The sequence below is a fragment of the Acinonyx jubatus genome, chromosome E2, assembly GCF_027475565.1.
Source record: "Acinonyx jubatus isolate Ajub_Pintada_27869175 chromosome E2, VMU_Ajub_asm_v1.0, whole genome shotgun sequence".
Taxonomy (NCBI): Eukaryota; Metazoa; Chordata; class Mammalia; order Carnivora; family Felidae; genus Acinonyx; species Acinonyx jubatus.
In genome coordinates this window covers 52,239,335-52,261,541 of record NC_069396.1, presented here as the reverse complement: position 1 = coordinate 52,261,541, position 22,207 = coordinate 52,239,335, and the positions used below count along the sequence as shown (strand labels likewise).

Sequence of the window (22,207 nt, the reverse complement as noted above, 5' to 3'; positions counted from 1 at the left end):
GTTCCTCCTAACTGGTGTGAGGGCTTCTCCCTCATGCATTTCCTGGGTTAACGGCTACAATTGGAGGTAATTGTGATTAGTCTCCCTCGGGTCTGGGACTTTACGGAATATTCCCAAGCAGCTGCCGAAACTCCATTCATTTTAGGGAAATTCCCTATCTTCTCCAGCCTGACACGGACCGCCTAATTCTTCTTTGGTGGAAAAAACATGCCATCTGCTCATCTGTTCAAGTTGACAGGCTTTAGTACCAGGAGACCCCCCTCTCTCCGCTCTCTGGGCTTTTATCTACCTTTAGGCTTCTTGGCCAAACCTCACCCCTTCAGTCTTATCCCCCTCCTCCTGTTTCTGCACCACCTTGGGTGAGACCTACACAACTGTCTTCTATACCACCCTCAGTGCCTCAGGCACCATCGGCTCCTCCCTCAAGGTCAAGGAGCAAAGAGCACCCCCTTGGACCACCCACTTCAGGTTTCCCCACCAGTGTCCCAAGTTTGAAAGATTGACAACGGGGAACATATTATCTTGTAAGTGGATACCGGTGGAACTTATTTGGTGTTTAAACTAATTTAAGTTTGTTGATTTAATTTGATTAAGATATACATGTCTTTAGGGTTATCAGCATTAAATATGAAACTTATTCTATCTAGGTTTATTAAAGGTCAAATAAGCTCATGTTGGGGGCGTCTGAATGCTTCACTCAGTTGAGTGTCCAACTTTGGCTCACGTCATGATCTCATGGTTCGTGGGTTCGAGCCCCATGTGGGGCTCTGTGCTGACAGCTTGGAGCCTGGAGCTTCTGTGTCCCTCTCTCTCTGCTCCTCCCCTGTTCATGCTCTGTCTCTCTTTCTCTGTCTCAAAATAAATGAACATTATAAAAAAAGTACACTGGTATAAGGTTGAAATTCTGCTTTTCTCTCTGTTCAAAGTCAAAGTTTTCTTGGATTGTCGGTCTGCCCTTGATAAGAAAATGCAAACAAAGAGTTTTTTCTCTTTGGGAAAAAACCCAAAGCTTTAGGGTTCCTCTTTCATCAAGTCTTTAATTACTTAGTTAAAACTTCTCAGTGTTAAAGGAGCTAAGTTTTGCTAACAACTGTATAACCTTACATGTTTGCCTTTGGGATCTCTTGTTGCCATCCTGGTTAAATAAATAATGTAAAGTTTGACGATTTGTAATGATCTGTAATCCTATTTAGGATGTGCTTTGTAGCTTACTGAGGTTTTAGCAAACTTTCCCGCATTTAAATCATAAATGATGTCTTTTTTTTTTTTACCAATTAGGCATTTTCTGGCATATTAAGTTACTCTGGAACCACTTTCCAACAAATAATGGTATTGCATGGGTAAATGCTAGAACTGTTCAAATATATATGTGATTCCTAAACTTTTAATGTTTTGGTATAGGGTCTTCCTTTGGTACTCCGACTATCAAAGTATTATGTGTCTTTGAACACTGGATGACCTTGCTAACTGCATCATAATGAACTCTCATATCATGTCCATTTCTGACATTTTGTCATTTATAGTTGTGGTTCTGATACTCATCTTCAAGGAGATTAATCAAAAGGATTTTTAGGACAAAGAGAGATATTTGACATTTCCAAGATGAATACTTAAATGGGTGAGAAGCTGCCTTCAAACTGGACAAGAATTAGGAACAGTGGACTAAATGAAGTGAGGAACAGGTTCGAGTTTTGTGACTCTTGTTGGAAATATTGCCGGTCCTTTAAGGTTTGCTCTTCCAGATGAAGGGAACTTTCTCTTAAGGTATCTATGACAAAGGGAAATGTGATAGAGTATTCATTTGTGTACACACTGGAGCATTTAACTTTTCTCTCTACCTAAACCCTCTACAATTCAAAGACTCTCAGTGAGTATCTGTTCACAACAATTAGAATCATTTGCATAAGTTCAGTAAGGATCTGTTCTGCTTGCAACAGGATGCCATTGGAAATACGGTTATTTTACCAAGGCTTTGACCGGAATGTCCTGTTTGAGAGACATGAGTAGACTCAGACATGACCATACAGCTCTAAGAAACTAAGGTTGACTTTATGAAACAGGGAGCCATAAAGCCCTTTGGAAATGTTGGCCTGAAACCTTGCTCACAGAGTTCCCAGCAGCCTTACCAGTTGCGTAAAACATGTCACTTCCTGGCAGGTGTAGGAACCTCAGGATAGCTTGGGGACCTCGTGAAGAGAAATTCACCCAATTCCACAGGTATTGCAGCCATGTCTGATGGCAAGTGCTTGGCTTGGCTTCTGGCCTGTAGAGGCTACTAAAAGTTCAATCTAGAGATTCCCTATAAAAGGTTCCAGCAAAGCAAACTTTAAAAGATCCTTATACTCGATCGCTATTCTTGCTGAGCTTATCTGAATAATTAGGCCAAGTTTATCAAACTAGATGTTGTTTTACAAGCGAATTAGGCTGGATTTGGCCATCTCTGGAAATGAGGGTTACTAGGGAGAAAAATTAGGTTTCAATAATAGACCTTAGTGGATACTAAATTCTAGCTCTGATTTTCTTTAAATGTTTGCGTAAACTGGACAACTTGAGGCACTTCAGAGATATTGTCACAATAGCACAGGTATTGGACAATCTTTTTGCTTCTTATTCTGTGGGGATAATAATAGGACTCAATGGGCATAGGATTATTTGAACAATGGGAAAATGGGATGGACTCCCCTAACAATCATACATAAAAAAGACTTTTCTCGCTGTAAACCTATCAGTAGATAAAGACTATAGAGCTTTATGAAATTATTCACCTGAATCTAACGTATCCTTCCTAAACCTGACCCGGTGATTACTAGAAACTCACACCATATAAACCCAGGAGGCCTTGTTTATTTAGAGGATTAAAAGTCTAATACAGCAGGGGATTTAACTCCAAAATAAAAGTGCCCCCAATGAGTCCTATTATATACTCCCACTGCAGTACAGTTAGAGGGGAACTCTTCATGAGCCTCTGTATCTAAATAAAACCCGTACCCCCTTTACAGGAAGTCAATGAACAAACTAATGTGCCTTCATCTTCCTGTGAACCTGTGCAAGACCTCAAACCTGCCTTATGATGGTTGAGCCTTTCCTTTCTCGTTCTCCTTTCCCCAATTTATACTAACAATTCCTTTGTACAATGGGCACAGCATTAGTGCTGAACTCCAAAGTCAGATAGCTTGCTGGATACGTAGAGTTTTGCCCATGTCGAGCACATCTGGGTTACCATGGTGGGTCTCCCCTTTACAAGGTATTGGTTGGCACTCTGTATGTACTTGGATTTCAAAAATAGCATAGAAAGATACGATGTTTCAAAAGAAGTCTATCACTAATCAAAATGTTCCTTTCTGGTCCAGGAGCGATGTCTTGGAATTTACCAGGACATAACTGGACTTTTTCATATCCTCAACCTGTGAAGGTAGTAGCTGATTTTACAAACCCACAAGGTAATATCCACCAACGAGGGCTTAAGTTACAAATCCCCACTTATCAGCCTACTGTGGATGGCATCTGTCAAATTTGGGATGCATATTTATGGCTCACGCTCACCATGGGATCGCTCAGTCACAAAGGGCAATTTTATGCAGGGAACAAAGAAATGATACATATGATACGTAGTACTTACCTATGGCCCTGGCTTTCTCCAAGATGGATAGATAGATCACTGCACCTTAGAATTTGCCTGGATTCATGGGCGCATTATTAAAACCATCGCTGCCCCAGCTGACCTTCCAGATTTAAAACAAAAGTGGGCAGGACCTGTTTCCGCTGTCATGATCACTTGGCATCCATTTTTGTCCCATGTGTAGGGTTAAAAAGTGTCATTTGGCATGTGGAAGCCCTCGATAACTAGACCGTAGGGGCATTCAATAACTCACAAAACAGCATCTGGTTACTCAACACTGAAGTCGCGCAGACGCGCAGCACAGCTCTGTAAAATAGAAGGGCATTAGATGTTTTCGCTGCTGCACAAGGTGGAAGTTGTGCTCTCATAAAAACAATGCTGTGTATTATTCCAGATTACCACAAATGTATTTCTGGGTTTCTACCTAACATGAGTACTCAAATGGGTGCTTTAAACAATCACTTTCTTGGGGCACCTAGGTGGCTCAGTCGATTGAGCATTCGACTTCGGCTTGGGTCATGATCTCATGGTTTGTGGGTTTGAGCCCCACATCGGGCTCTGTGCTGACAGCTCAGAGCCTGGAGCCTGCTTCGGATTCTAGGTCTCCCTCTCTCGGTGCCCCTCCCCCACTCACTCTCTTTCTCTCTCTCTCTCTTGCTCTAAAAAATAATTAAAACAAACAAACAAACAAAAAAAAACCAATGACTCCCTTTCCTTTAGCGATTGGTTAAATTCTTGCACTAGACCATTTTTGGCAACTACCAAAGGACTTTTATTGGAGTTTCTTTCTTGTTATTCAAATTGTCCTGCTGTATCTCATCCTGGTCCCAAGACTCCATCACTGCATTAACTTCAAGCCAACAGACAATCCTTTCTACAGGAGGAGGTTCCTGTATGTTGTCCACCTCGGATTCAGCTGCCTCCATTTTGGTAACTACCCTCATAGGCCCTCAACTGATCGATATTGACCCATAGTGTAATGGCACCAAGGTCCGCGCAGAGAGTCGTGATACCTAGGCGTTTCTTTCCAGGAAGCAACTTGATTCATCGTGCCAGCACGGCCTCAATGGGTTGGTACCCCAACAAACTGACCCGTGAGTGCGGCGGGGTATGGCCTTTTATACAATTTCTAATTCTTTGCTTTCCATACATGGCAACATACGGACATACAGCCTGATTGGGCGGTCTATGTTACGGAGTCCTGAGGAAAGTCAGGACTATGTGCCCATAGCCGGTTGCCCTTCCTTGTCTCCTCCTTCAGGCTCTACCCTCCTACTGCCTGCTTCCTGCCCGGAGCTGTATCATGTGTGATGAGAGGGTCGTGGCGGCACCGGACTCCTTGGATAAAGAATACCTCCTTACCCACACGGCGCCCAAACGGCACAGACAAGAGATGAAAACAATAAGAGAAACCGTGAGGAATTTCAAGGACCTGCCAGATTTAAAGCCTCCATTATATGGGGGCTGTTGGTGAGGGGAGCTTAGAAAGGAACCCTGGGTCCTGCAAAAGGAAGGGTCTGGGGGCTAGGATTGCTGCAGGAGGGGGCAGGCGTGGAGAAACGGGAAGCGCTGGAGGCAAAGTCTACCGGGTTCGGAAATGGAGAAGGCTGGGATGCAGAATCCAGGCCTTGCCAGGGCTAGGAAAACAACTTCCCCTATAGGCCTTATCTTGCCATTTTGGATAAAAACTACAACTCCCAGCAGGCAACGGGCGGGCAATCGCTTTACAGCCCCATCCTTGCCCAGGAGCCACATGGGTATTGTAGTTTGTAACACTAGCTGAGCCAAGGAGACCTTAAGGCTTGGAATCTGAGGTTAGAGCTCCCCTCCCCGCATCCCCTGTTCCCCTCCAGATGAGGCCACAATGAAAATGGCAGCGTCGAGTTTTCTGAGGAGTGTGAAACTTATCACAAACCGTGGTTTAAGAGGTAAATGCACACAGATGGGCGGGGGGAGAAGCTCCAGAATCTTTGGCTCTGGGGTCAACCTGCCTAGCTTCAAATACCTTCCCAGTCATCCCCTAGCTGTGTGGCTTTGCGGGAAGTTTTCCACGTCTAAAATGGATCATAACGGTGCCTGGACACCAGGCCTCGCTTAGCTCAGTGGCCGGCGTGGTTAAGTGGTCATTCAATTTCATTGTCGCTCCCTGAGAAGTCCCCAACGGGAATTGGCATGCCCTTCAGACAGAGGAAACTTCCTGTACCTCACTCCTGGGGTGGGGAGAGGAGGGGACGCTCTCCTTGTCACGCTGTTCTTTTCCAGATGACACTTTCATGAAGGAGTTCTCCGCGATGTTGACTCGGGAAAAGGAAACGTTTCAGCGCAATGTCGCTCGGTTTCACGGAGGTGAGGGAAGATGGGCTCCGTCAGGGACCACAGCCCCTTCCTCCACCAGCCTCAGGGTCTCTGTCCCCAGCCCCCTGCTTCTCTACGTCCAGCCCCTCACCGCTACGGACCGCGCTCTCCCTTGGACCCGGAGCTCCAGGCACCCGGGTCCTTCCTCCCTCCAACCCAAGAGCCCAACCCCACCTATTCCCTGGCCCCCCTCTCTGGTGTCCTCTACCTTTGAAACCTGATAATAATTTCTTCCCTTTCTTCAGATGATTCTTGTCCCAACAAATGTGGTGAGTCAGATTATGGGAACTGGTTTTCAATCCTTCATCCTTGCCCCGTGAATACCCAGCCTTTCTCCTCTGGCTTTGGGTCTCAGTGGTTCTTCCTTCCCCACGTCTGAGAGGTTCCTGGTCCCCAGTAGTCCTTCCGCACAGCGGACTTCCTGGACCGCGGGTCCCATTCTCTGGGAGCTCTTTCCTGAGACTGGTTACACCCCTCTTCAGGGAAGACTGCCTTCTAGCCCCACCCCTTGGGCTGAGCTCTAGGGATTAGGCACCTGACCTTGCCCCAGACCTTGGCCCTGCCCTCTTCGTGTAACCCCTTCTCTCGGGGTGCCGAATTACAACCTTGTTCATGCCCCTTCAGGTGTATTGTTGCAGCTTCTGAGGTGGTGCGATTCTTGCCTGCTGCACACGTACCCTTGTCGAAAGTCCACAGATTGCGGAGGTGAGAGAGCTGGGGCCAGCGGGAGGGGTTGGCGCGAGAGGGGTGGAGCCAGAGGAGAGAGGGAGTCTTGACAGGGCGGAGACTCAAGCTGGCACCCTAGCAAACACAGGGGGGCCCAGACCCAGTGGGAGGGAGTTGAGGTAGGACCGGAAACCATGAGGAAGCACCCCACGGTCACCCCCTGTCCCCAGTGCGCCAAATCAACGTCCATGAAAAGGAAGCCTTGATCCTGAACTGTGGGCTCCACTGGCATAAAATTTCTACAGGCGGGTTCCATTACAGCTTTTACAGGGTGGGCCCTTCAACCCCAAGTCCATTAGGTTTGTCTGAGCCCCCGACCCCTGTATCCACAGGCTTGTTCCCACAATCCCTGTGACCCATGACCTCCCGGGTTTGACTTCTATTGATCCCTGGGGGACCCCATGCCCTTAGCAGTATACCTGAATTCCCATCACCCCCCACTGAGGTCTCCTGAGGATCTCACCCCTGTACTACACCAGGCCTGAATTCCCCACACCTCTGTGAGCCCTTGATCTTGGGTCTAGATTTCGGGGAGAAATTCGGAGACCTTGGTGTACAAGGGGAACTGGCTCACCCTGACCAAGCCCCTCGTGAGGCCAGAGGACGAAGGTAACTACTGCTGTGAGTTGGGCACCCCGGGAGTGAGCACACTCTAGGTCATCCGTTTTCAAGTCACAGGTCAGTGCTGGAGAGTTGACTGAAGTGTGGGATTAGGGTTGTGTGTTGGGGGGACAGTCAGCTTCAGGGCATGGCTTCAAGCCACTGGGATGTGGCTTCCTGCCCTGGGTGTGGCCCCCAGCCACCTTGACCAGGCTTTCTGCACTTAGGGTCTTGATTATCCCCTGGAAGTCCTGGGTGCTGGGGAAGGTTGGCACGGAGATAGCTTGCCTGGGCCATGACTGGCCTTTGGGACCCAGTCAGGTATGCTATTCCCCTGTCCTCTACCAGTGTTGACTCAAAGAATCATTGCGGAGACAACTTCCAAGTCATCAACCTTTGTGACCCAGCCATCAACCATTGGAACCAGTCACCAGCCATTGGAACCGAGGCTGCAGAGGAAATCTGGGATGACCTTTCCCCAACCCTCGTGCCCTCAGAGTGTTCAAACCCAGAGGATGTGCAGACATGCCTTCTGATAGGGGCTGCTTCTCTGGTGCTTTTTCCTGCTGATCATAGGATTTTTCACTGGGTGAGCCAACCACTGAAGAAGGCAGGGCTTGGGGTGAGGGGCGGGGTCCCCACCTTCCTAATGTGGGAGGGGTCTTGTGGGGTTTAGAAAACTGGGAGGGGCTCACCTACATGGGCGAAGCTTGGGTCACTGCTAGAAAAGGATCAAATATAGGGAGGGTGGGAGGGGTGTCCCTCAGTCAGGACCTAATCTGTTACCCCATTTTGCACCCTACCGTCCCCCAGCGTACTTTGCTTTCGGTCTGGGATGGTGATCGATCCCATAAAGTCCAGATTCCGCACCGACAAGGCAGCTGCTCCACAGGACCAGCTTCCACAGAGTTGGCTGTCACAGAGCCAGCTGTCACATGACCAGCGCTCACACAGTTGGCTTTCAGAAACCCAGGTTCCGAAGGTTTGGAAAGTTCCAAAGGAAAAGGCCACAGTGCCAAGGCGCAAATAAAGATTTATCTGGTTGTCTCTACATCAAGTTCATTTCCTCAGGTCTGATCCTCGGTTTTGGTTTCCCCAGAGGAGAGGTCTGGGCTGGTCTCCTGTCCTAGAAAGAGAGACCGGGAACCGTGTCCCTTCGTCGTGGCAGGGCCTCACTGGCTGAGAGGTAGTTCCAGAATTAAGAAGTGGGGAAGGACCAGTCCTACCGAATTCTCCGCACCCCACCCAGGTCCGGTCCTCTCCAAGGAACCCTGTCCCCACATTTACCATGGGTTTCTTCTTGCCTTTTCCTGTCCTGCAGCCAGTGCTGGGAGCTGGGGCAAAGCCTGACAGGAACAGTGGGGTCAGGAAGCCACCAGGGCCAAGGGAGCCAGGGTTCCGGGGTGCTGTTGGGACCTGAGGCAGGGGAAGACCCAGGCATCCGGGGGTCCACACCCAACAGCCCGTCTCCAGCAGTCTTCCATCCCAGCACCCATGAGCTGGGCTCCCATCCTTCTCCTCCACCCAGACTTACGAGTTCACCCCAGCCCCCAGCACGGCAACCCCACCCCTGAGGGCCTAGTCTGGGGGGACCAGATGAACTGTCTAGTCTGAGAGGGGGCTGTCTGCTTTGTCCTGGAACCATAGGCGGAGCCTCCCTTTGTTGCCGTCCAATCAGACTCAGAGTTGGGGTTGTGGGCGGGGCCAGGAAAACTCCCGGGGAGCGTCGTCTCTAGGGAAGTCCGGCGGGGGGGGGGGGGGGGGGGGGCGGGCCAGGTAGTAACGTAGAAGGGGGAGGGTGTGGGAATTCCTTGTAGATCGGGGTGAAAGGTGACCCTGGCTCCGGTCATAAAGCCCTCCACATCACGTGACCAACGTCACCCTCTCCCCAACAACATCCTTATTTTCAGTCTTGGGAAATCGAGTGGAAGACGGTGGCCTGCTCGTCCCTTCCAAAAGCCCTCAGCCTGGTTTCGGCTGTTCCGCTACAACATTCAAGGTCAAGGTCGGGCAGCAGCTGTCTAGGGTGCCTCGGGACTCCGGACACCTCGGTTTCCTAACGGAGAAGTGGGAGCCCTGCAAACTGGGGCTCTTCGTCTCAGGGATAGCTTCTTTCCCCTTAGCGATCACCTCCTCCGAGTGGGGTGGGAGGACCCTCCCCGGGGTTCTGTGCGGGCTGAGCCCTCTGGCCTCAATGGGTCCCCAAGTAGCCCTCCTGGTGGCGGCGCTGGCCGGCTGCCTGCTTGGGGCCCGGAGCTGTGTCATTTGTGATCCAAGGGTCGTGGCCGCGCTGGACGCCTTGGAAAAGGAATACCTGCCTACCCACCTCGCCCCCGGGCGTCACAGACAAGTGATGGAAAGGATAAGAGAAACCGTGAGGAATTTCCGGGACCTGCCATATTTAGAGGATACCTTTATGGGGGTTATCGGTGAGGGCAGGGTAGAGAGTGGGAATCCAGGGTGGAGGGAAAGCAGGGGTCTGGTGCTAGGATTGCTGGGGGCGGGGGAGGGACGGGACGCAACGGCTGGAGGCAGAGTCAGCTGGGTTCTTGAATGGAGAAGACTGAGATGCAGATTCCAGGCCTTCCCCTGGGCAAAGGAATACGCTATTTCCCTAGTCCTTACCCTGCAATTTTGTTTAAAAAAAAAAAAAAACACACAAGAAACAAACAAAAAACAAAAACCAAAAAACAACAAACCCACAAAACAAAAAAACAAAAAACTACATCTCCCAGAAGTCAACGGGCGTGCAATCCTCTTACAGCCCTGGCCTTGCCCAGTAGCCTCATGGGTAGTGTAGTTTTTGACACTAGCTGAGCCAATGAGACCTTAAGGCTTGGAATCTGAGGTCTAGCTCCTCTCCCCGCATCCTCTGTGTCCCTCCAGATGAGGCCACAATGGAAACGTCAGTCTTAAGTTTTCTGAGGAGTGTGAGACTTATCAGAAACAGTGGTGCAGCAGGTAAATCCACACAGGGGCCAGGGGCTGGGGCTCCAGAAACTTTTAGAGAAATGTTTTTTGGTGAGGATGGGTCTGGTGGTGGCTCTGGAGCCCTACCTGACTGGGTTCAGCTTCCCGCCCAGTCACCCCTTGCTGTGTGGCCTTGCGGGAGGAATTTCCCAGGTTTGTCCCCTCCAAAATGGGTCCTAACAGCGTCTGCATGCAGGCGTCACTTTGCTCAGCGGCGGCATTGTTAAGTGGTCATTCAATTTTCACTGTCCCTCCCTGAGATGGCCCCAACGTGGAATGCCAATCTCTTCACACAGAAGGAACTTCCTCCTGGGGTGGGTGGGGAGGGGAAGGCACTCTGTCACCGTGCTCCTTCCCAGATGCCTCTTTCGAGAAGGAGGTCTCCAAGATATTGACTCGGGAAAAGGCAACCTTTCAGAGCTACATCCTTCGGTTCCAACGAGAGGGTGAGGGATGATGGGTTCTGTACGCGACCACAGCCCCTTCCTCCAACAATCCCAGGGTCTTTGCCCCCAGCCCCCTGCTTCTCTATGTTCACTTCCTCACGTCTGCCGATCCGGTCCTCCCGGGGACCCAGAGATCCAGACATCCGGGTCTTTCCGCCCTCCAACCCAAGAGCCCAACCCAAAACGTAGTTCTTCGTCCTTTCTCTCAAGTACTTCATCTTTGATCTGATTTTTTTTTTTTTCTATCGAGGCAGATTTATGTCCCAACAAATGTGGTGAGTCCGGATTATGGGAGCTGGTCTTCTATTCCTTATCCTCGCTGGGTTAATACCCAGCCTGTCTCCTCCCGCGTTGGGTCTCGATGGTTCTTCATTCTCCACGTCAGAGAAGTTCCTGGTCTCCAAGCCCTTCTGCACAGCGGTCTTACTGGGCAGCGGGTCATATTCCACCTGTGCTCTTTACTGAGCCTGGTTCCATCAGTCTTCCCAAGTACTGCCTTCTAGCCCCACCCCTTGGGCTGACCTCCAGGGATTAGGCGCCTGAGTCCTCCCCAGACCTTGGCCCCGCCCTCTCCGTGTAGCCTGACCTCTGGGGGCCAATACCGCTTCGTTCATGCCCCTTCAGGTACGATGTTGCAGCGTCTGATGTGGTGCAGTAATTGCGTCCAGGACAATTACATTTGTCGAAAGTCCAGAGATTGCGGGGGTGAGAGAGCTGGGGCCAGCTGCAGGGGTTGGCAAGAGAGGGGCGGAGCCAGAGGGCAGCGTGAGTCTAGAGAGGGCGGAGACTGGAGAAAAAGCAGGGCGGAGCCCAAGTGGAGGGAGTTGAGAGAGGGCCAGCAACCTTGAAGAAACACCCGACCTTAATCCCCTGTCCCCAGTTCGCCACATCAACGTCCGTGAAAAGGAAGACATGATCCTGGACTGTGAGCTCAACTGGCATAAGTTATCTCAAGGCCTGACCTATTACAGCTTTTACAGGGTGGGCCCTTCAACCCCATCAACCCCAAATCCATTAGACTTCTGTGAGCCCCCACCTCTATATCCACAGCCTTGGTCTCACGATCCCTATGACCCATGACCTACCAAGTTTGACCTCGGATCCCCGGGGACCCCATACCCTTAGCAGTATACCCTGGACTCCCATCTCCCCCACTGAGATCCCGTGATGTTCTCACCCCTGTAATTCCCCAACCCCTGAATTCCCCCAGGCCTCTGTGACCCCTTGAGCTTTGGGCCTAGGTTTGGGGGAGCAATTCTGAGACCTTGTTGTACAAGGGGAAATGGCCCACCCTGACCAAGCCCCTCGTGAGGCCAGAGGATGCAGGTGACTACCGCTGCGAGTTGGGCATTGAGCGATCCGGCCCAGCCACGGTCATCCATTTTGAAGTCACAGGTCAGAGCTGGGGAGTCCACGGAGGTGTGGGAGTCAGGGTCCTGGGTTTGGGGGATGGCAGGCAGCGTGGGGGCGTGGTCTTCGGGTTAAAACTTCCCTTCGGGGTGTGGATTCAGGCCACGGGGGTGGGGCTCCCCGTTCTAGCTGTGGCCACCGCTCTCATTGACCGGCCTTCCAGCAGTGAAGGTCATAATTATCTCCTTGAAGGCCTGGGTCTTGGGGGAGGTTGGTGTGGAGAGAGCATGCCTGGGCCAGGGCGGACCCTTGGGGCCTGCTGAGGTCGGCTCTTTCCCTCTCCTCTGTCAGTGTTGCCTCAAAGAATCTTTGGGGAGATAAAGTCCAAGTCTTCAACCTTTGTAACCCAGCCATCAACCACTGAAACCCAGTCACCAACCATTAGAACACAGTCCCCAGCCATTGGAACCGAGGCTGAGGAAATCTGGGGTGACCTTTCCCCAACCCTCCGGCCCTCCGAGTGTTCAAACCCGAAGAACGTGCAGACAGGCCTTCTGGTAGGGCTGCTGCTCTGGTCCTTTTTGCTGCTGATCCTGGGCTTTGTCACCGGGTGAGCCAGCCACTGAAGAGGCCGGACGCGGAGAGAGGGGCGGGGTCTCCACCTTCCTACTGCAGGAGAGGTCCTGTGGGGGATGGGGCTTAGAAAACTGGGTGGGGCTTACCCAGGTGGGCAAAGCTTAGGCCACTGCTAGAAAACGATCAGATATTAGGAGGCTGGGGAAGGTGTCCCTCACTGGGGACCTGATCCTTTACCACGTTTTGTGCCCCACCCTCCCCCAGCATACTCTGCTTTCGGTCTGGGGTGGTGATCGATTCCATAAAGTCCAGACACCACACCGAAATGGCAGCTGCTCCGCGGGACCAGGCTCCACAGAGTCAGCTGTCACAGAGCCACGTTCTCAAAGTACCGAAGGACAAGGACTCAGGACCAAGTGACAAATAAAGATTTATCCGGTTGCTGAACTGTCAGATTCATTTCCTCGGGTCTGATCCTCAGTTTTGGTTTCCTGAGAGGAGAGCTCTGGGGCTGGTCTCCTGTCCTAGGAGAGACCCGGAAGCGGGGTCCCTTCGTCATGGCAGGGCCACCCGGCTCAGATGTAATTCCAGCACCGAGGAGTGGGGAAGAGCCAGCCCTACCCAGATCTCCTCCCCCAGGCCCATCTCTTGACAGGACGCCCCCTCCTCACTCTTCCAGCCGGCTTTCCTCTGGGGTTTTCCTGTCCCCCAGCCACTGCTGCGAGCGGGGGCAGAGGCAAAGGCTGAACATGAACAGCGGGTTTGGGAACCCACCAGGGAGCACGGTTGTGCTCCGGGGTGCTGTTGGGACTTGACGCAGGGTAAGAATCGGGGACCCGGGGATCCTCACGCCTCCTACTTCAGACCCAAGAGCCAGTCCCCAGGCATCTCCCATGAGAGCACCCAGGAGTTAGGCTCCCATCCTTCTCCTCCACCCGCACTCATTAGTCTGAGCCACCCCTCTACCCCAACCCGACCGCTCAAGGGCCTCATCTGGAAGGAAAACATGAAAAGGTCTAGCGTGAGAGGGGGCGGTCCGCATCATCCTGGAACCATAGGCGGAGCCTCCCTTTGTTGCCGTCCAATCAGACTCAGAGTTGGATTTCTGGGCGGGGCCAATGGAGCTTCCTGGGAGTGTCTCTAGGGAAGTCGGGGGCCCAGTGTAGGCAGGTAGAAGGCGGCGGCTGTGGGATTCCATTGTACATTGAGGCGATGCTCGAGCCTGACTCCAGTCACAAAGTTCTCCACGTCACGTGACCAACCTCACCCTCGCTCCAACAACATCCTTAATAGGATTCATGGCAAAATAGACTGGAGGGAGGTGGCCGGCTCGTCCCTCTAAATGCCCTCAGCCTGGATTCCGCTATTCAGTGAACCCTACGTGTATTCGAGGGTACACCCTTCAAGCTCAAGGTCGGAGAGCGGCTGTTCAGGGTGCATCGGGACTCCGGACTCCTCGGTTTCCTAACCGAGAAGTGGGAGCCCAACAAATTGGGGGTCTTGTCTCCGGGAAAGGGTTCTTTCCCCTTAGCGATCACTTCCTCCTCCGTGTGGGGTGGGCGGACCCTCCCCGGGGTTCTGCTGGGGCTGAGCGCCCTGGGGAAATGGGTCCCCAAGTTGCCCTCCTGGTGGCGGCGCTAGCCGGCTGCCTGCTTCCTGCCCGGAGCTGTATCACGTGTGATGAGAGGGTTGGGAAGCAGTTGGACGCCTTGGAAAAAGAATACCTGCGAACCCACCTTGTCCCCGGGCGGCACAGAGAAGTCATGGAAAAGATAAGAGAGACCGTCGACAATTTCAAGGACCTGCCAGATATACAGTCTACCTTAAATGGGGCTGTCGGTGAGGGCACGGCAGAGCGTGGGAACCCTGGGTGCTGGGAAAGGAGGGGTCTAGTGTTAGAATTGCTAGGGGCAGGGGGCGACGGGAGGGAAAAGCTGAAGGCAGAGTCTACTGGGTTCGGGCGTGGAGAAGGCTGGGATGCAGAATCCAGGCTTGCCAGGGCTAGGAGTTCACTTTCCCTACGCCTTACCTTGCCATTTTGGATAAAAACTACAACTCCCAGCAGGCAACGGGCGGGCAATCGCTTTACAGCCCCATCCTTGCCCAGGAGCCACATGGGTATTGTAGTTTGTAACACTAGCTGAGCCAAGGAGACCTTAAGGCTTGGAATCTGAGGTTAGAGCTCCCCTCCCCGCATCCCCTGTTCCCCTCCAGATGAGGCCACAATGAAAATGGCAGCGTCGAGTTTTCTGAGGAGTGTGAAACTTATCACAAACCGTGGTTTAAGAGGTAAATGCACACACGGGCCAAGGGAGAGGCTCCAGAATCTTTTGGCTCTGGAGTCAACCTGCCTAGGTTCAAATCCCCTCACCCCCGGTCATCCCCTAGCTGCGTGGCCTTGGAGGAGGTTTTCCGCCTCTAAAATGGATCATAACGGTGCCTGGACACCAGCCCTCGCTTAGCTCAGTGGCCGGCATGGTTAAGTGGTCATTCAATTTCATTGTGGCTCCCTGAGAAGTCCCCAACGGGAATTGGCATGCCCTTCAGACAGAGGCAAACTTTCTGCACCTCACTCCTGGGGTGGGGAGCGGAGGGGTCGCACTCCCTGTCACCCTGCTTCTTCCCAGATGACACTTTCGTGAAGGAGTTCTCCGCGATGTTGACTCGGGAAAAGGAAACGTTTCGGCGCAATGTCGCTCGGTTTCACGGAGGTGAGGGAAGATGGGCTCCGTCAGGGACCACAGCCCCTTCCTCCACCAGCCCCAGGGTCTCTGTCCCCAGCCCCCTGCTTCTCTACGTCCAGCCCCTCACCGCTACGGACCGCGCTCTCCCTTGGACCCGGAGCTCCAGGCACCCGGCTCCTTCCTCCCTCCAACCCAAGAGCCCAACCCCACCTATTCCCTGGCCCCCTCTCTGGTGTCCTTTACCTTTGAAATCTGATTGTCATTTCATCATTTTCTCCAGGTGAGGATTCTTGTCCCAACAAATGTGGTGAGTCCAGATCATGGGAACTGGGTTTCTAACCTTCATCCTTGCCCCGTAAATACCCAGCCTTTCTCCTGTGGCTTTGGGTCTCGATGGTTCTTCCTTCCCCACGTCTGAGAGGTTCCTGGTCCCCAGTAGTCCTTCTGCACAGCGGACTTCCTGGGCAACGGGTCCCCTTCTCTGGGCGCTCTTTCCTGAGACTGGTTACACCCCTCTCCAGGGAGGACTGCCTTCTAGCCCCGCCCCTTGGGCTGCCCTCTAGGGATTAGGGGCCTGACTCCGCCCCCGACCTTGGCCCTGCCGTCTCCGTGGAGCCCCTTTTTTCGGGGCGAGTTACAGCCTTATTCATGCCCCTTCAGGTGTATTGTTGCGGCTTCTGAGGTGGTGCGATTCTTGCCTGCTGCACACGTACCCTTGTCGAAAGTCCACAGATTGTGGAGGTGAGAGGGCTGGCGCCAGCGGGAGGGGTTGGCCCAGGAGGGGCGGAGCCAGGAGAGAGGGAGTCTTGACAGGGCGGAGACTGAACCTGGCCTGTTAGCAAAGAAGGGCTTAGACCCGGTTGGAGGGAGTTGATGCAGAGCCTGGAAGCACGAGGAAGCACCCCACCATTACCCTCGTCCCCAGTGCGCCAAATCAACGTCCATGAAAAGGAAGACCTGGTCCTGGACTGTGAGCTCGACTGGCACAAAATTGCTTCAGGCGCGACCGGTTACAGCTTTTACAGGGTGGGCCCTTCAACCCCAAGTCCGTTAGGGTTGTGAGCCCCCGACTCCTGTAGCCACAGGCTTGTTCCCACAATCCCTGTGACCCGTGACCTACCCGGTTTGCCTTCTACGGATCCCCGGCGACCCCACGCCCTTACGGGTATACCCTGGACCCCCATCTCTCCCCTGAGGTCTCGTGATGCTCTCGCCCCTGTACTTCCCCCAAACCCTGAATTCCCCAGGCCTCTGTGACCCCTTGAGCTTTGGGTCTAGGTTTGGGGGAGCAAAGCTGACAGCTTGTTGTACACGGGGAAATGGCCCACCCTGACCAAGCAACTGGTGAGGCCCGCGGATGCAGGTACCTACCGCTGCGCGTTGGGCACTCCGGGAGTGAGCCTATTCTCGGCCATTCGTTTTGAAGTCACAGGTCAGTGCTGTTGACAGAAGTGTGGGATTCAGTTTCCTTAAAACGAAGTGGGGGATTCAGTTGGATTAAAACTTCCTGTCAGAGTGTGGTTTCAGGCCACGGGGGTGTGGCTTCCTGGCCTGGGGGTGGCCCCCAGCCACCTTGACCTGCTTTCTGCAGTTAGGGTTGGGAGTATCTCCTGGAAGGCCTGGGTGTTGGGGACGGTTGACGTGGCGAGAGCTTGCCTGGGTCAGGACGGGCCCTTGGGATCCTCTCAGGTCCGTTCATTTCCTCTTCTCTATCAGTGTTGCCTCGGAAAATCATTTCGGTGATGGCGACATCTCCCAAGTCTGCAACCTTTGTAACCCAGCCATCAACCATTGGAACCCAGTCACCAACCATTGGAACGCAGTCACCAGCCATTAGAACCGAGGCCGAGGAGGAAATCTGGGATGACCTTTCCCCAACCCTCGAGCCCTCAGAGTGTTCAAAGCCCGAAAATGTGCAGACCGGCCGTCTGATAGGGCTGCTTCTCTGGTGCTTTTTCCTGCTGATCATAGGATTTTTCACTGGGTGAGCCAACCACTGAAGAAGGCAGGGCTTGGGGTGAGGGGCGGGGTCCCCACCTTCCTAATGTGGGAGGGGTCTTGTGGGGTTTAGAAAACTGGGAGGGGCTCACCTACATGGGCGAAGCTTGGGTCATTGCTAGAAAAGGATCAAATATAGGGAGGGTGGGAGGGGTGTCCCTCAGTCAGGACCTAATCTGTTACCCCATTTTGCACCCTACTGTCCCCCAGCGTACTTTACTTTCGGTCTGGGATGGTGATCGATCCCATAAAGTCCAGATTCCGCACCGACAAGGCAGCTGCTCCACAGGACCAGCTTCCACAGAGTTGGCTGCCACAGAACCGGCTGTCACATGACCAGCTGTCACAGAGCCCGCTTTCAGAAACCCAGGTTCTGAAAGCTGAGAAACTTCCGAAGGAATAGGCCACAGTACCAAGGTGCAAATAAAGATTTATCTGGTTGTCTCTACATCAAGTTCATTTCCTCAGGTCTGATCCTCAGTTTTGGTTTCCCCAGAGGAGAGGTCTGGGCTGGTCTCCTGTCCTAGAAAGAGAGACCGGGAACCGTGTCCCTTCGTCGTGGCAGGGCCTCACTGGCTGAGAGGTAGTTCCAGAATTAAGAAGTGGGGAAGGACCAGTCCTACCCAATTCTCCCCACCCCACCCAGGTCCGGTCCTCTCCAAGGAACCCTGTCCCCACACTTACCATGGGTTTCCTCTTGCCTTTTCCTGTCCTGCAGCCAGTGCTGGGAGCTGGGGTAACGCCTGACAGGAACAGTGGGGTCAGGAAGCCACCAGGGCCAAGGGAGCCAGGGTTCCGGGGTGCTGTTGGGACCTGAGGCAGGGGAAGACCCAGGCATCCGGAAGTCCACACCCAACAGCCCGTCTCCAGCAGTCTTCCATCCCAGCACCCATGAGCTGGGCTCCCATCCTTCTCCTCCACCCAGACTTACGAGTTCACCCCAGCCCCCAGCACGGCAACCCCACCCCTGAGGGCCTAGTCTGGGGGGACCAGATGAACTGCCTAGTCTGAGAGGGGGCTGTCTGCTTTGTCCTGGAACCATAGGCGGAGCCTCCCTTTGTTGCCGTCCAATCAGACTCAGAGTTGGGTTTGTGGGCGGGGCCAGGAAAACTCCCGGGGAGCGTCGTCTCTAGGGAAGTCCGGCGGGGGGGGGGGGGGGGGGGGCGGGCCAGGTAGTAACGTAGAAGGGGGAGGGTGTGGGAATTCCTTGTAGATCGGGGTGAAAGGTGACCCTGGCTCCGGTCATAAAGCCCTCCACATCACGTGACCAACGTCACCCTCTCCCCAACAACATCCTTATTTTCAGTCTTGGGAAATCGAGTGGAAGACGGTGGCCTGCTCGTCCCTTCCAAAAGCCCTCAGCCTGGTTTCGGCTGTTCCGCTACAACATTCAAGGTCAAGGTCGGGCAGCAGCTGTCTAGGGTGCCTCGGGACTCCGGACACCTCGGTTTCCTAACGGAGAAGTGGGAGCCCTGCAAACTGGGGCTCTTCGTCTCAGGGATAGCTTCTTTCCCCTTAGCGATCACCTCCTCCGAGTGGGGTGGGAGGACCCTCCCCGGGGTTCTGTGCGGGCTGAGCCCTCTGGCCTCAATGGGACCCCAAGTAGCCCTCCTGGTGGCGGCGCTGGCCGGCTGCCTGCTTGGGGCCCGGAGCTGTGTCATTTGTGATCCAAGGGTCGTGGCCGCGCTGGACGCCTTGGAAAAGGAATACCTGCCTACCCACCTCGCCCCCGGGCGTCACAGACAAGTGATGGAAAGGGTAAGAGAAACCGTGAGGAATTTCCGGGACCTGCCATATTTAGAGGATACCTTTATGGGGGTTATCGGTGAGGGCAGGGTAGAGAGTGGGAATCCAGGGTGGAGGGAAAGCAGGGGTCTGGTGCTAGGATTGCTGGGGGCGGGGGAGGGACGGGACGCAACGGCTGGAGGCAGAGTCAGCTGGGTTCTTGAATGGAGAAGACTGAGATGCAGATTCCAGGCCTTCCCCTGGGCAAAGGAATACGCTATTTCCCTAGTCCTTACCCTGCAATTTTGTTAAAAAAAAAAAAAAAAACACACAAGAAACAAACAAAAACCAAAAAACAACAAACCCACAAAACAAAAAAACAAAAAACTACATCTCCCAGAAGTCAACGGGCGTGCAATCCTTTTACAGCCCTGGCCTTGCCCAGTAGCCTCATGGGTAGTGTAGTTTTTGACATTAGCTGAGCCAATGAGACCTTAAGGCTTGGAATCTGAGGTCTAGCTCCTCTCCCCGCATCCTCTGTGTCCCTCCAGATGAGGCCACAATGGAAACGTCAGTCTTAAGTTTTCTGAGGAGTGTGAGACTTATCAGAAACAGTGGTTTAGCAGGTAAATCCACACAGGGGCCATGGGAGGGGCTCCAGAATCTTGTATAAAAATGATTTTTGGTGAGGACGGGTCTGGTGGTGGCTCTGGAGCCCACCTGCCTTGGTTCAGCTTCAGGCCTGGCCACCCCTTGGCTGTGTGGCCTTGAGAGAGGAATTTCCCTGGTTTGTCACCTCTAAAGTGGGTCCTAACAGTGTCTGCACGCCAGGCGCCGCTTAGCTCAGTGGCCCGCATTGTTAAGTGGTCATTCAATGTCACTGTCCCTCCCTGAGATGGCCCCAGGGTGGAACGCCAGCCTCTTCAGATGGAGGCAAACTTCCTGCATCTCCTCCTGGGGTGGGTGGGAGGAGGGGAAGCACTCTATGTCACCCTGCTCCTTCCCAGATGACACTTTCGTGAACGAGTTCTCCTGGATGTTGACTCTGGAAAAGGCAGCCTTTCAGGGCTATGTCGCTCGGTTCCAAAGAAAGGGTGGGGGAAGATGGGTTCCGTCAGGGACCACAGCCCTTTCCCCCAACAGGTCCAGGGTCTAAGTCCCCAGCCCCTGCTTTCTATGTCCAGCCTCTCACTTCTCCCCACCGCGTCCTCCCTGGGACCCAGAGATCCAGACATCCGTGTCCTTCTTCCCTCCATCCCCAGAGCCCAAACGCAACCTATTCCTTCTCACCCCTCTCATCTCCTTTAACAGGAATCTGATAATCCTTTTTTGTTGTTGTTTTGTTTTTTCTTCCTTCTGAGGCAGATTTCTATCCCAACAAATGTGGTGAGTCCGGATTACGGGAACTGGCTTTCTATCCTTCATCCTTGCCCCGTAAATACCCAGCCTTTTTCCTCCGGCTTTGGGTCTCGGTGGTTCTTCCTTCCCCACGTCTGAGAGGTTCCTGGTCCCCAGTAGTCCTTCTGCACAGCGGACTTCCTGGATAGCGGGTCCTATTCTCTGGGCGCTCTTTCCTGAGACTGGTTACACCCCTCTTCAGGGAGGTCTGCCTTCTAGCCCCGCCCCTTGGGCTGACCTCTAGGGATTAGGCGCCTGACTCCGCCCCAGAACTTGGCCCTGCCCTCTCCTTTTAGCCTCGCCTCTCAGGGCGAATACAGGCTGGATCCTGTCCCTTCAGGTACAATGTTGCAGCTTCTGATCTGGTGTAGTAACTGTAAAAAGCAGCTTCACGCTTGTCGAAAATCCAGAGATTGTGGGGGTGAGAGAGCTGGGGCAGCCGCAGGGGTTGGCGCAAGAGGGGCGGAGCCAGACTTGTGACGGGACCAGAAGGGGCGGAGACTGTAGCCCGCCCACCAGAGAAGGTGGGACCGCCACCAAGTGGTGGCAGTTGAGGGAGGACCAGGAACCTTGAAGAGGCAAAGGAGCACAACCCCTCTCACCAGTGCTCCAAATCAATGTCCATGAAACGGAAGACCTGATCCTGGACTGTGAGCTCGACTGGCATAAATTATCTCAAGGCCTGACCTATTACAGCTTTTACAGGGTGGGCCCTTTCACCCCAAGTCCATAAGGCTTGTGTGAGCGCCGACCCCCTCATCCACAAGCTTGTTGCCACAATCCCCATGACCCATGACCCACCAGGTGTGACTTCTAGGGATCCCCGGGGACCCCATGCCCTTACCAGTGACCCTGGACTCCCATCATCCCCACTGAGAGCCCGTGATGCTCTCACACCTGTACTGCCCCAAACCCTGAATTCCCCAGGCCTCTGTGACCCCTTGAGCTTGGGTCTAGGTTTGGGGGAGCAATTCTGAGACTTTGGTGTACAAGGGGAAACGGCCCACCCTGATCAAGCGACTGGTGAGGCCAGAGGATGCGGGTAACTACCGCTGCGAGTTGGGCACTGAGGGATCCAGCCCAGCCACGGTCATCCATTTTGAAGTCACAGGTCAGAGCTGGGGAGTCGACAGACGTATGGGACTCAGGGTCCTGGGTTTGGGGGGGTGCTGAGAGGCTTTCTGTTCGAGATGCTGATCTGGGGCTTTGTGTTTCTGATCCTCGGCTTTGCCACCTCGTGAGCCGCCTCCCGGAGAAGGCAGGGCTTGGGGCGAGGGGCGGGGTCTCCACCGTCCTGACGTAGGAGGAGGGGTTAGGGGGAGGGGCTTAGAAAAGAGGGGCGTGCTTACTAGGGCGGCGAAGCTTGGGTCATAGAAAAGGATCAGATATAGGGAGGCTGGGAGGGCTGTCCCTCACTCAGGACCTAATCTGCTTACACGATCGCACCCCACCCTTCCCCAGCGTACTTTGCTTTAGGTCTGGGACCCTGATCCATTCGGTCAAGTCCTGGGTCCGTACCGACAAGGCAGCAGCCCCAGAGGACCAGGGTCCACAAAGTGGGCTGTCACAGACCCAGCTATCACAGAGCCAGGTGTCACAGACCCAGCTTCCCAAGGTACCGAGCGAAGAAAAGGCCACAGCACCAAGGCTTAAATAAAGATTTATCTGGTTGCCTAAATATCGGATTCATTTTCTCCGGTCAGATTCTCAGTTTTGGCTTCCCGAGAGGAGAGCTCTGGGGCGGGTCTCCTGTCCTCGGG

The 22,207-nt window shown here is 53.5% G+C and overlaps 3 protein-coding genes and 1 long non-coding RNA gene across 4 annotated transcripts; 3 read left to right on the top strand and 1 right to left on the bottom strand.

Annotated features, from left to right (window-relative positions):
- Positions 1–1,060: 1,060 nt before the first annotated feature.
- Positions 1,061–15,517, bottom strand: LOC113597926 (uncharacterized). The gene is made up of 5 exons (XR_008293809.1): positions 15,202–15,517; positions 12,051–14,308; positions 8,119–8,426; positions 3,873–3,925; positions 1,061–1,768 (listed from the first exon to the last, which is right to left on the bottom strand). It is a non-coding gene; the product is annotated as an uncharacterized LOC113597926 (long non-coding RNA).
- LOC106988693 (izumo sperm-egg fusion protein 1-like) lies at positions 9,106–13,089 on the top strand. Its single transcript, XM_053211078.1, has 9 exons — positions 9,106–9,729; positions 10,187–10,261; positions 10,630–10,716; positions 10,971–10,991; positions 11,341–11,421; positions 11,597–11,697; positions 11,958–12,111; positions 12,418–12,676; positions 12,907–13,089. Exons 1-9 carry the CDS (start codon positions 9,495–9,497, stop codon positions 13,067–13,069), a joined length of 1,176 nt encoding a protein of 391 aa, XP_053067053.1. The 5' UTR covers positions 9,106–9,494; the 3' UTR covers positions 13,070–13,089.
- Positions 14,247–17,772, top strand: LOC128313300 (izumo sperm-egg fusion protein 1-like). The gene is made up of 9 exons (XM_053211077.1): positions 14,247–14,481; positions 14,857–14,931; positions 15,270–15,353; positions 15,607–15,633; positions 15,987–16,067; positions 16,252–16,352; positions 16,605–16,758; positions 17,043–17,310; positions 17,535–17,772. Exons 1-9 carry the CDS (start codon positions 14,247–14,249, stop codon positions 17,725–17,727), a joined length of 1,218 nt encoding a protein of 405 aa, XP_053067052.1. The 3' UTR covers positions 17,728–17,772.
- Positions 17,773–18,505: 733 nt separating this feature from the next.
- Positions 18,506–21,620, top strand: LOC128313174 (izumo sperm-egg fusion protein 1-like). Its single transcript, XM_053210100.1, has 7 exons — positions 18,506–19,149; positions 19,601–19,675; positions 20,057–20,143; positions 20,415–20,435; positions 20,788–20,868; positions 21,053–21,153; positions 21,405–21,620. The coding sequence occupies exons 1-7, from the start codon at positions 18,915–18,917 to the stop codon at positions 21,618–21,620; spliced, it is 816 nt and encodes a 271-aa protein (XP_053066075.1). The 5' UTR covers positions 18,506–18,914.
- The last annotated feature ends 587 nt before the right edge of the window (positions 21,621–22,207 follow it).